General features: G+C 45.9%; 2 protein-coding genes across 2 annotated transcripts in view; both read left to right on the top strand.

The window, feature by feature from the left end:
• The first annotated feature begins 869 nt into the window (after positions 1–869).
• LOC138821167 (UDP-glucuronosyltransferase 1A7-like) lies at positions 870–4,453 on the top strand. The gene is made up of 2 exons (XM_070013286.1): positions 870–1,752; positions 3,949–4,453. Exons 1-2 carry the CDS (start codon positions 898–900, stop codon positions 4,021–4,023), a joined length of 930 nt encoding a protein of 309 aa, XP_069869387.1. The 5' UTR covers positions 870–897; the 3' UTR covers positions 4,024–4,453.
• Positions 4,454–11,151: 6,698 nt separating this feature from the next.
• The window catches only part of LOC138820744 (UDP-glucuronosyltransferase 1-6-like), a 144,078-nt gene continuing 142,252 nt past the window's right edge, over positions 11,152–12,977 (top strand). The window contains exon 1 of the mRNA XM_070012827.1: positions 11,152–12,049. Coding sequence (XP_069868928.1) covers positions 11,195–12,049 — 855 coding nt within the window. The 5' untranslated portion in view covers positions 11,152–11,194. The remainder of the gene's footprint in view (positions 12,050–12,977) is intronic.

Raw genomic sequence — 12,977 nt, 5'->3', positions numbered from 1 at the left:
ATACAAGGCAAGTACTCTACCACTGAGCCACCTTCCCAGCCCCTGAATACAGCATATTTCTATTTAAAAGGTTTTGAGGCATCTGCACGTCGTTTTCCATAGTGTTTTTCACAAACGGACATTCCTCTCAATGTGCCAGGGTTCCATTTCTCCACATGGAAAACACTATCTGTATTTTCTCTTTTTGACAGCAGCCATTCGGAAAGGGAGAGGTAACCTCTCAATGTGGTAAGCACTTATGATTTCACGAACGAATGGTGACCCTTCTTTCCAGATTTCTGTTAGAGAATTGTATGCACTTTTTTGACAAGTGTCTTAAGTTCTTGGTCCATTTTGAAATTTTTGTTGTCCTATTAAAAAAACAAACCCTTGAATCTATTGGTTATTAACAGCGTATTGGATGTGTTTTTTAACCCCTTATTGGCAGAGTTGCTTTTGAACCAGAATTGCATTGCAGAGAGGAGGGCAGGGCTGAGAGTTTCTCTCTGAGTAAGAAGTCTGACAGACTATAGGTAAAGTCTAAGTTTTATTTGGGAAACAATCCAGTATTAGTAGCTTCATTCCAACTTAGTGTAGCTTTCCATCTTTCTAAATAATTGACAAAGTCCAAATCACTTGCATAATTCTGTTTCTGATGCCTTCAGTGCAGTACAGGGCATGCTTCTCCACAAGTCAAAGGTTTTAATCTATTTTAACCTTGCAAGTAAGTAAATACAGATCTTAGCTCATGCTAGACATTAATCGTTGTTCCGTGGGAGTAAATAATTAACAGTGAGTGTTATTTCATTTGTACGTATAGAAACTCTTTGTATGGTACACTTTCTGCTTGTACTTCAGCCTGCTGTATTTGAAGAGCATATAGCCTAAGCAGTGGGCTTGCTCCTGGCTGCACTTCCCATGGCTGCTGCAGTCTTGCCTGCCCTCCTTCCTGTGTGTGCATGTCTGCTGCTGGCCTCAGGCTCTGCCCAGGCAGGCAAGCTGCTGGTGGTGCCCATGGACGGCAGCCACTGGTTGTCCATGCGCTCTGTGGTGGAGAAACTCTTCCAGAGAGAGCATGAGGTGGTGGTGGTTGTGCCAGAGGTGAGTTGGCAGCTGGGACGCTCCCTGAACTTCACAGTGAAGACGTACTCAACTCCTCACACGCTGCAGGATTTGGACCGGGAGTTCAAGGTTTTTCTTGACACCCAGTGGGAAACTCCAGAACAAACTATGTTTTCTGCAGTAACTGGCTCAGCCAAGGGATTTTATGACATCATGTTTTCACATTGTAGGAGTCTGTTTAATGACAGGAAAGTAGTGGAATTCCTAAAGGAGAGTTCTTTTGATGCAGTGTTTCTGGATCCTTTTGATGTGTGTGGCTTAATTGTTGCCAAATACTTTTCACTTCCAGCCGTGATTTTCTCCAGGGTTGTATTTTGCTATAATCTGGAAGAAGGAGCTCAGTGCCCCAGTCCTGTCTCCTATGTTCCCAGACTTGCCTCAGGCCTCCCAGACGCCATGACTTTCAGAGAGAGAGTGTGGAACCACATCTCCCACTTGGATGAACTTTTATTTTGTACCTACTTTTTCAAAAGAGCCACTGATGCAGCCTCTGAAATTCTTCAGACCCCAGTCACCATGTATGACCTGTTCAGCCAAGTATCCATTTGGTTGTTGAGATCTGACTTTGTCTTGGAGTTTCCTAGACCTGTGATGCCCAACATGGTCTACGTTGGTGGAATCAACTGCCACCAGCGAAAGCCACTGCCCGAGGTATGATTTCTTTCCTTGGCACAAACATTTTTTGCTCAACTGTGATTCCTCATTTATGTTGGTCATACTACAGATCTCTAGTTTGGATGAGTTATATACTTTCAATTTGTTTAAATCTGGTCAACAAATTATAAACCAAATGTGGTTGATTTGAGTGTATAATTATTTAAAATTCTGGTTGTATTTTTAATATTCATTTTATAATTTCCCAGTTGTCCTGTTTATATACCTATAGGAGCATACTTTTAGCAGTTTTGTTTGATCATTTTCCCATTTCTGGAAATCATATAATCATAAATCTTTCTTAGAGTCACCCTAACTTTCCTAAGATAAAATGTAGTAATGGTCTGTAAACTCTGCTCTTGTATTTTTCATTTGTAACCACCAGACATGCTTACAAGCCACTGCTGAGAAATTTGACATTGTCTTACAATTGCTTTAAAATATTGAGTACATGATTTCAAATCTTGTACAACTTCACAATAAGTATGAAAGTTTTTGTTTTCATATCCTCTCATCTCAGACTTTGTTCTTTTTTTTTTTTTTTTTGGTCATGGGGCTTGAACTCTGGGGCTGGGCTCTATCCTTCAGCTCTTCAGCTCAAGGAGAGTGCTCCCAGTCTTTCCTTGGAGGCTGAGTGCTAGTTTTTTTCTGAGTAAGAAGTCTTTGTTAGACTTTTGGTAAAGTCCAAGTTTATTTGGGAAACAGTACAGTATTAGCAACTTTATTCAAGTTTAGTTTAGCTCTCCATCTTTCTACAGTGTCAAAGTTCAAACCCACTGCTTTATGTTTCTGTCAGTAGAAGGCATGCTTATCCCCAGGCAAAGGTCAAAAAAATTCTTAGCTCGAAACCATCCATATATATCTACATCTATATCTATATATAATTTTTTGGTTGGTCATGGGGCTTGAGCTCTGGGCCTGGGTCCTGTCCCTGAGCTCTTCTGCTCAAGGTGAGCACTCTACCACTTGAGCCACAGTGCTACTTCTGGTTTTCTGGTGCTTAATTGGAGATGAGTCTCACAGACCTTACTGCTTGTCTAGTCTCAACAAAGTCAGTTAAGCACTAGCAAATACCACCAACAAACAGGATCCCACAGTGAAGGAAGGTGTCAAGGGACAGGGGGCACAGGTGACAAGACACTGGGCTGAGGCAGCTGTGTGCTCTGCTGTGATTCCGAGGCTTGGGGAGCATAGGAAAGGGATGCTCAGGCAGTGTAGTGTTAGCTCCTTTGATGGGCCAGCCAAGGCTAATAGGGCCAACTGTTCCGCAGGTGGGGTAGAAAAGTAGGCCTTGTGTTCTTCTGAGTAACCTTCCTGAGGGGTCACCGCATCCTGTAAGTCCAGCCATACATACCAGTGCATTTGAAGCCTTCAAGCAGAGGTATGAGGCTGCTCTTGTAGGTATGCAGGGGCCTCTGTGCGGCAAATCTGGTGCTTTAAGCAACAGCATGCCTCAGATGGCAAACCAGCCCCCACACTGGGGGTGGATGCACACCCCGCTAAGGGCTGAGATCTCTGAGGGTCCTCTTCCACAGCTTATTGTTGGTAGTAGGAAGCAGCTCGCTCCTGCCACATGAGCTGCCATCTGGACCAGAATCTTAGGCCGTGGGATAGCGTGTCCCTCATACTCTGCAATGACCTCCATCTGCAGTTCCAGGAACCTCTCTGTATCAAGCCCTAAGTGGTTGCCCCACACGGGTCCACCGGTCAGTCAGAGATCGCAGGAAGTGGATCTGCAGGCAGGGCTTGAGAGCCTGGGCCAACAGGGCAGGCGTGCTGAGTACCAGGAGGGCCAGGTAGGTCCTGGAGGCAGCAGGTGAAGGCTACAGACAGGCGCTCCCTGCACCCTGCCAGCTGGAAGCCAGAGGGACACACTGTGTCCTCAGTCCTCTAGTTCAGCTCTGCAACATGGGGCTCCACAGCACTGGCTGCCCACCCAGCTTGCTGGAGAACACAGTCATTGTTTAAGATCCCAATAGGGTTTCAAATCTTGGGCATAAATCAGCAGCTCTTCCATACACTCTGTCCCCAGACTTTATGAAATTGTTAAACATTTTTAATTTCCTAGTCAAATTTTCTAGGTGTGAACCGCTTTTAGTTTTCACATGGTATTTTCAGAAATGTGATGGCATTCACAATTTTTATGAATTATATACTCAAATGTGTTTCTTTTCTTTTCTTTTTCTTTGGTAGGTTGTGGGGCTTGAACTCTGGGCCTGGGCCCTGTCCCTGAGCTGTTCAGCTCAAGGTAAACACTCTATCACTTGAGCTGCAGTACCACTTCCAGTTTTCTGGTGGATAAATAAAGAGTCTCACGGATGTTCCTGACCAGGCTGGCTTTGAACCTCCATCCTCAGACCTCAGCCTTCTGAGTAGTTACGATTATAGGCACGAGCCACCAGTGCCTGGCGTGTTCATTTTTACTAAGGTTATTTCACTCTATTTGTTTCTCATTCTCTGTATCTTTTTGCCTGTCTGTAACTCTCTTTTGTGCCAGACCTGGTGCTTGAACTGAGGGCATGGGGACTGTCTCTGAGCTTTTTTTCATCTAGATTAGTGCCCTACCACTTCAGCCACAGCTCCACCTTTTTTTTTTAGTACCTTTTATAGTAGTTCACCTTTTTCACATACTATTTTCACACTTATGTAACTGAATGGGTTAACTTTTGTTTCTGAATTTCAGCTGGTTTAAGGATCTCCAAACATGATGTATAGAAATATTTTCTTCCTATTTTGTTTTCATTGTTTGAACATGTTCCTCCAATAACAGTAACATTTTTTTTGCAATGTGACTTTTATGTACATGTTCTATTTTTCATAAAGCATACTTATGATAAAGATTCCATCTAGTCCTGTGTTACTGCCTGGTACTTGACTTAAATGCACCATATAGTTTGCAGTTTTCTGAGTCATTTGTTATTATCATATTTTCCCTAAAAGGTGAAATTGTTTTGTTCACTTTCAAGTATAAACCAGAGTCTTTTTAATTTTACATTAATATTATGTGAGGTGTTCTCTCTCTGAGAGAGATTAACATGTTTTGGCTTGTCTTTTTGCTCCAGAATATGCATTCCTTTTTACTTATTTAGACCTTAAATATTATGTTTATAAATTTGCACAGTGCTAGATGTGAAAATCCACATGTTCCTCCTGAGATTCGGACCTGTCCTTCTTCCCATGCCCAGATGTGCATTCATGCATCCACTCTCTGCTTTTGTGGGGCCTCAGCATGACATGACTGTGGCCATCTTGAGTCATAACTGCCACGGTTGGCCCTGAGTATCCTGGCTGTTCTCTCCTGTACATTTCCCCAGAATACCTAGTGCAGGGGGACACAGAGCTCTGCAGCTGGCCCTGGTGGTGGCAATGTTTGACTCTTTGATATTAGTTTGAGTGGCTTGGATCAAGTGGGTTTTATCCTGTCTATTTAATAAGCCCCATCCTTCAGTTGGGCTCCGTCTGTTGTTGCTGCCACCAGGTTTCTCAGAGAGCTTTGTACACCCAGCACCTCTTGATAGATGGTTTGGGAACAATTTCTACTACTTGGCTTGATGAGACTAGTGAGGATATGTGGTATTTGTCTCTGTGTTCCATTTTATTCCATTTAGTATAGTGGTTTCTGATTCCATTCGCTTTTGTATTGAGATAGTTTCTTGTTTAAAGTTGAGTAGCTGTTAGGCAATGGAGACTCACGCTTCATATTCAGGAGGTTGAGATCTGAGCAGGAAACTGTGAGAATCTTATCTCCAATAAAATACTCATAAAAGCCAAGGTGGCAAATTGCTTGCCTTGAGCAAAGCAAGCTCAAGGACAGAGGCCAGGATCAGAACTCAAGTTCCAGGTCTAGCAAAAACAAAAACAAAAACAAAAACAAAAAGCTGAGTAGCATTCCGTTATCTACAAATACCACGTTCTTCAGGCATTCATCTGCTGTTGGACAGTGATGATTCTATCATTTAGTTATTGTGGATTTTACTTCAATGAGCATAGGCTTCATAGGCATCTTTTTGATAAAATGATTACAAACATTCTGAGAAATAGTAGGTAGTGAGATTGTTGGGTCAGGGTAATTCTGCTTTTAGAGTTTCCAGGAATTTCCATACAGGTTTCCACAATGGTTATACAAATTGTCATTCTTCTCAACAACATACAAGAATTCTCACTTTCCACATCTTGAACACTTCTTATGTTTTGTCTTTTTTACAGTAGCTATTCTAGCAGGTATGAGAAGATTCCTCGTTTTGGTTATAAACTGCATTAGAGTAATGAATAGGGAGGGCAGCTATTTTGTCTACAACCTGTTAAATTATTATATATACTTCAAAAAGTGTGCTACTGTCCATTTATGTATTGATCTTTTGTTTTCTTGTCCTTGGGTTGTTTGAGGTCTACACATATTTTGTATATTTATGCCTTATTGAATGCGTGGCTTGCAAATATTATTCTTGCCCAGATTCTAGGTTGTCGCTGTGCCTTGTCCCTTGCTTCTTTCAGCATGAAGATTTATCATTTGATGTAATCCCATTTATCTTTGCTTATGTTACTTGTGATTTGAGGATTAAAATAAGAAAACAAACCATTGTCCCAAACATTTAACTTTCCCCCTCCCCCTGCCATGATGATGCTAGTAATTTTAAAGGTCTTTTTTTTTTGGTTTGATTGAAATAATTTTTGACTTAAAAAAATTATAAGGATGATTTACAGTGGAATTACCATCACACAAATCAGGTAATGAGCACATTTCTTTTTGGATAATGTTACCCTTTCCCTAGCTCTCTCCTAGTTTTTCTCTCCCATCACCACCCACAAATTGTATACCTCATTTTTAACATAGTGTCTAGTGAGTATTACTTGTGTATTTGTTCATTCTTTGTTCCTCCATTTCTGTGTCCTGCCATATATTCCCAAATATAAACAAACGAGACAAAAAGAAAACCAAAACAACAAAAATGGAAAAACCACTGGTTTTAATTTTGAGTTAATGTCAATAAATGGCATTTTATATGAACAGATATACATAGACATTACACTTTAGTTTTCCTCTTCTTTTGTCAGTCACGGGGCTTGAACTCTGGGCCTGGGCGCTGTCCCTCAGCTCTTCAGATCAAGGCTAGCATTCTACCGCTTGAGCCACAGTACCACTTCTGGTCTTCTAAGTGGTTTATTGGAGATAAGAGTCTCATGGACTTTTCCTGCCTAGGCTGGCTTTGAACCGCTGTCCTCAGATCTCAGTCTCCTGAGTAGCTAGGATTACAGGAGTGAGCCACTGGCAGCCAGCTTTAGTCTTCCTCTAAGAATATCCTCCTTGGTCTCACAGCTTGTAAATGCCTAGAGTGTTGTATAACTTATCATGTCCCAGTGTATTATAAAGATCCATGCAAGAGAGAAAACATGCACCCTCGTCTTTCTGAGCTTGGCTTATTTCACTTAACATCATTTGTTCTAATTCCTCCATTTCTCTGCAAATGACCTAATATTATTCTACCTAATTGCTATGTAAAATCCCATTGTATATAAGTATCCCATTTTTTAAATTAAAAATAGCTGGATTGTTTCCATAACGTGGCTGTTGAGAATAGTGCACCAATGAACGTCAGTGTGCAATGAAAAATCATTTTTAATTATATACATGTAAATATGTATATATATATATATATGTATATATAATTGTTTTTCTTTCCAACTCATTCCCCATAAGACAAGCACAGGAAATGGAGCGAAAGTGTCTGGCCTCCAGTTCACACAGTGGATCCTACATCCTTCTCATCCCCACAGGGGCCCAGGCCAGGTCCTCCGGACTGAGGGGTGCGGGGCTGGGGTAGGCGGCCGGCGCAGCGAGCGCAGTGACCACGCGGATGCGCTGAAGTGCATAAAGGCATTTATGGGTCAAGCACTGGGTTATTCCATTACCGCCCAACGGTGTCCCAGCAGACTCACCTAATACCACCCTGGGCCAGCTTCGTCCTGTCGGTGCCAGGACTGCTCACGGCCCGAGGCCAGGTCCACACGGGTCCGGTGGGCTCGGGGACGGCCTCGGCTGCGCGGGCGCCGCCTTCCTCCAGCCGGGGAGGCTCGGGAGAGGGAGAACCGGGCTGCCCGCCCCGTCCGGCGCTCGTCGTCCCGGCCAGGCGGCCGTCCCCAGGGCTTCGCGTCTCCGGGTCGGCCCGGGCCGGTCCTCTGCGTGTCTGAAGCCCCGTGGGTTTCCGAGCCGCGCGGCGGTCCGGGGCTTCTTTACCACGGGCGGGCTGTGCTCCGCACCGCGGCCCGGACGGGCGTCGGTGCCCGCGCCGCCGTCGGGCCCGGCAGCCCTCGCCTCGCCCACCGACGTGTTCTCCCATCCCTCCCTAGATCCCGGGCCCGGCCTCTACTTACAGCCTAAAGCCCAGACCTCTGCCCCGGCCGGAACGCAGGGCGAACGGACGTAACCCGATGGGCGCCGCCGTCTCGGCGTGGACGGGTCTCTGCGAACAGATTTTTTCCTTTGGGGACTCGGGACTACGTTTCCCAGGGTGCCACGCGGCAGCGTCGGCGGGTCGCGCGCGAGCTGACAGGTCTCGCGCTTCCTCCCCGGCGGAGACGGGGCGTGGCGCAGGAGGTCGGCCGGGCGCGGGGCCCGGGGTCCGGCCGGGAGCTGGGGCGGAGCCGCCGGCGCGCTCGGCTTCGGCGTGTGGAAGCCGGTGTGCGCCGTGCGCCATGGTTCTGCCGGCTGGGCTGTGCAGACGGGCCTGTCTTTGGCGTGGACACGCCCTCGTTGACGTGCTTTCCCGAAGAAACCCGGTGGCCGGCGTCCCGCCCCGCGAGCCGGTGCTCCTCGCTCGGTGCTCACTTCCTGTGGGCCGCTCGCGTCGGTTCGGGCCAGCCTTGAGCGGGGAGAGCTGAGGGGCGGCTTCCAGGCCCGCGTGGCTCTGGCTCTGGCTCTCTGTCTCCCCCCCCTCCCCCCCCCCTCCCTTGCTCTCTTACCCCCTCCATCCTTCTCCCTGCCCCTGGTCCCCGTCCCGCCCTCCCAATCTCCCTCTCCCCCTCTCCCCTTCCTCCCCTCTCAGTTTTGCCAGGCTTTCGGTGGTCTGAGCATGCTGTTTTCCACCAGTTTGTGGTGAGATTCATGTGGGCTTCCCAAATCATCCTAGGATGGGAAGATCCTGTGGATGACTTTGTGTGATTTCCCCCTATACTGTGTGTCCACGAAAGGCGTCTGCCAGGTGTTTGGTGAATTTGGAGACGGTAGAGGGGCCACCAGGTCATGATGAGATGATCTTAGCTTTCTGTCAGATCTGGGCGCCATCTAGGTGGTTCCAGCTTACTGTAATGGGACAGTTGGGAGTGGCTAGTGGAACTCCCTGGGCGACAGGGGAGTAGAGTTTCCATCATGCCATCATACAGACAATTACCTGAAAGTTCCCAGTCACAGGGACAAGAGGTGATGTGGCAAATGCGCTGGAAAAGGCCATCCTGTGCTCCTAACCGGGAGCAAGGCCCTTCCGTGGCTGCTTGAGGAATCGCTCACTAAATGGTCCTCAGGTGCCCTAATGTGTATCACTGGCCTCACCTAAAGCTTTCTAGAAACCTGCCTCTGTGTAGTTGAGTCTAAGGCCACGAACATTTCTTGAACATGTGCTGTGAACAGAGCGTAGAGGGGATACTGTGGATGGAGAAAGAAGCCAGAAAGAATATGAACACGAGGCTGTCAAAGATTGGCTCCAAGAATGTGAGAAGGAAACTCAAGTCAATCCAACGAGGGTCCTGGGAGTCACTGTGTGAACTCACACCAGAGAACAAATCTCTAGATGGGATAATGAAGGAAAGAGAAAGGCATTTCAAAAAAAAAAAAATCTCAGAAAAACCTGAACTGAATAACTACTTGATGCACTGGATTTATTAGGGGAAATTAATTTTTTTAAGGTGATTGTAAGCAGGCTGCTGGTGGCTCACACCTGTAATCCTAGCTACTCAGGAGGCAGAGATCTGAAGATCTTAGTCCCAACCCAGCCTTGGCAGGAAAATCTATGTAAGTCACCTCCAATAAACTACCCAAAAGCCAAAACTAAAGATGTAGCTCAAGTGGTAGAGCAGTAATTTTGAGCAAAAGCAGCTTAGGGACAGGGCCCAAGCTCAGAGTTCAAGCTTCAGCATGATTCTAACATAGGAATATTGTGTAGGGCAGGTTTATTTTTTCTACTCATTACAGAAGCCAAAGGCAGGAAAGTATTGACGGTAAATGAAAGGAGAGGCTTGAAAGCAAGTAAGGAAAGTCTACAGCAGGAGAGGGCCTGAGAGGAGTTCATCAGAGTTCCGCAGAGGACGGTTTTATAGAACAGGGTCCTGCCCATTCCTCCTCCCTTGGACTTTGAGTTGCCTGAGAGCTTGTGCTCGTGCCACGCTGGCTCCTTTGATTAGGTGAGAGGACACCCAGACCATTGAACAGTAGCTGGAGGTATTATGGGAAGAATAAATACCGTGCTGGGACACCCATTGTTGGCCATGTTTTATATTTGCCAATTTTTTCTCTGTCTCTTCCTAACAGTTCCCCTTTTTGTCCCTCAATACCTTGGAAGCCCTGGAAGAGTCCCAGTAGGAGAGTTGTCAGGCTTTCCCAGCACTGAAGGAAGGCCTTGGAAGGGTTGGGAATGCAACATGTACTGTGCTACAAATAGACCCAAATAAACAGGGATGGCTGTCCATGACAGTGTCTGTGAAGAGCAAGTCCATTGCCAGTGAAGGGCTTGGAATAAGGAACCTGAAGACGTTCTTTTTTTTGTTGTTGTTTGTTTGTTTGTTTGTTTTTGGGTCCGGTCATGGGGCCTGAACTCTGGGCCTGGGCGCTGTCCCTCAGCTCTTCAGCTCAGGGCTAGTGCTCTACCACTTGAGCCACAGCGCCACTTCCGGCTTTTTTCTTTTTGCTTATGTGGTGCTGAGGAATCGAACCTAGGGCCTCAGGCTTGCAAGGCAAGTGCTCTACCACTGAGCCACCTTCCCAGCCCCTGAAGACGTTCTTTTAAAGCTGGGAAGCATATTTGTTTCTGAACAAGGAAAGTTGTATAATTTGAAGATAACATCCAATAATTACTCTTGGAAACGTTCCAAAAGGCCAGAATTTGTCCCAACTTCCTTTACTATATCTCTGAGCTCTCCAGGCCCAAAAATCATTGGTAAAAATCTGTGAATTTAAATTGTAGTGCTATGCATGAATATCTACAAGGAAAACATCATAAAAAATCTTATCTGGAAAATATACAAGTAGAGGTATCAGCAAGTGTTGGAGAGATATTAGTTCATGAATTATTTCCCTGAGTAAATCATTGCCAGTGGGTGTAACATTGTTCAATGGATATTAGAATGCACTCTCTCTTCATTGCTGCTTTCTGCCCTACCTGTTCTTCCACCTTCTGTGTTTTATGAGCACAGTATCTAAACAGGGGGCTTGCTCCTGACTACATTTACCATGGCTCCTGCAGTCTTGCCTGCCCTCCTTCCTGTGTGTGCATGTCTGCTGCTGGCCTCAGGCTCTGCCCAGGCAGGCAAGCTGCTGGTGGTGCCCATGGACGGCAGCCACTGGTTCTCCATGCGCTCTGTGGTAGAGAAACTCATCCACCAAGGGCATGAAGTGGTCGCAGTTGTGCCAGAGGTGAGTTGGCAGCTGGGACGCTCACTGAACTTCACAGTGAAGACGTACTCAACTTCTCACTCGCTGGAGGATTTGGACCGGGAGTTCAAGGTTTTTATTGACACCCAGTGGAAAAAGCAGGAACAAAGTATATTTTCTCTAATAATGGGCTCTTCTAATCGTTTTTTTGAATTGATTTTTTCACATTGTAGGAGTTTGTTTAATGACAAGGAATTAGTAGAATTCCTAAAGGAGAGCTCTTTTGATGCGGTGTTTCTGGACCCTTTTGATTCATGTGGCTTAATTGTTGCCAAGTATCTTTCACTTCCATCTGTGCTCTTCACCAAGGGAATATTTTGTCATTACCTTCAAGAAGGAACGCAGACCCCGGCTCCTCCTTCTTATGTTCCCAGAGGTCTCTCAGAACTCACAGATTCCATGACTTTCCCAGAGAGAGTGTGGAATTATGTAAATTACTTGGCGGAGCATATGTTTTGTCCGCTCTTTTACAAACCTGTCTCAGAAGCTGCCTCTGAAATTCTTCAGACCCCAGTTACCATGTATGACCTCCTCAGCCAAGTGTCCATTTGGTTGTTGAGAACTGACTTTGTCTTGGAGTCTCCCAGACCTGTGATGCCCAACATGGTCTACGTGGGTGGAATGAACTGCCACCCAGGAAAGCCACTGCCAAAGGTACAACTTCTCTACTTAGCCTATTGATCATGACCAGGCTTTGGACATTAATTGGTGTGTTCTTTATTTTCACTGAAATTAAACCATCTTTCTGGTCGTTTGATCATTTTTCTTCCTTTGATGATGTTTTTATGTGTGCCAATACTTTATTGTGGTTGAAGTAGATTTTATGTAGCTGCCTTCCTTGATATATAGACATGTACAATTAATATAATATCATATTATTTCCAGGCAGCATTTATAGCATTGTTTTTGGTAAAACACTGAAAATATGAAATGTCTTCTTTTACTAATCCTATCTTAGTCATACAGGAAAATATTTTTTACTCATTTAAAAATAGCAGGATGGGGCTTGGAAGCTGGCTCAGTGGTAGAGTGCTTGCCTCACATGCATGAAGCCCTGGGGTCAATTGGTCAGCACCACATGAGCAGAAAAAAATCCATGACCCTACTAGTGGATTAGGTAGGGGTAAGGCAGGGCTCCAGGGGTGGACTGTGCAGGTGTGAAGCAGGGCTCCAATGATGAACTATGCAGGGGTGAGGCAGGGCCCCAGTGATGGATTATGCAGGGGTGAGGCAGGGCTCCAGTGGTGGACTATGTAGAGGTGAGGGCAAGGATCCAGTGGTGGACTATGCAGGGGTGAGGCAGGGCTCCAGTGGTGGACTGTGCAGGGGTGAGGCAGGGCCCCAGTGGTGGACTGTGCAGGGGTGAGGCAGGGCTCCAGGGGTGGACTATGCAGGGGTGAGGCAGGGCCCCAGTGGTAAAATACCCACTTTTGTTTGTTGTTCCAATACTGGGGACATGGTCAGATTCTCACATATTGGAAGGTATTTGGTGGGAATGATTTTTGAGCTGACTCGATGGACTGGTATAAATAATGCTTCCTTTAAGAGTCTGGGAGAACCAGATCTTTGTGTGTCAAAGGTA

This window comes from Dipodomys merriami, unplaced genomic scaffold (assembly GCF_024711535.1).
Source record: "Dipodomys merriami isolate MVZ:Mamm:240054 unplaced genomic scaffold, mDipMer1.0.p SCAF_1, whole genome shotgun sequence".
In the NCBI taxonomy this organism is placed as follows: domain Eukaryota; kingdom Metazoa; phylum Chordata; class Mammalia; order Rodentia; family Heteromyidae; genus Dipodomys; species Dipodomys merriami.
Note: the sequence above shows the minus strand (reverse complement) of the source record. Positions and strands in the feature narration are given on the sequence as shown.

What these genes read in the sequence shown, in the direction of transcription:
- LOC138821167 (XM_070013286.1), top strand. Translation starts at nt 898, where the DNA reads ATGGCTGCTGCAGTCTTGCCTGCCCTCCTTCCTGTGTGTGCATGTCTG. An exon ending in AGCGAAAGCCACTGCCCGAG is followed by an intron (nt 1,753 to 3,948) that starts GTATGATTTCTT and finishes TTTCTTTGGTAG; the next exon opens with GTTGTGGGGCTTGAACTCTG.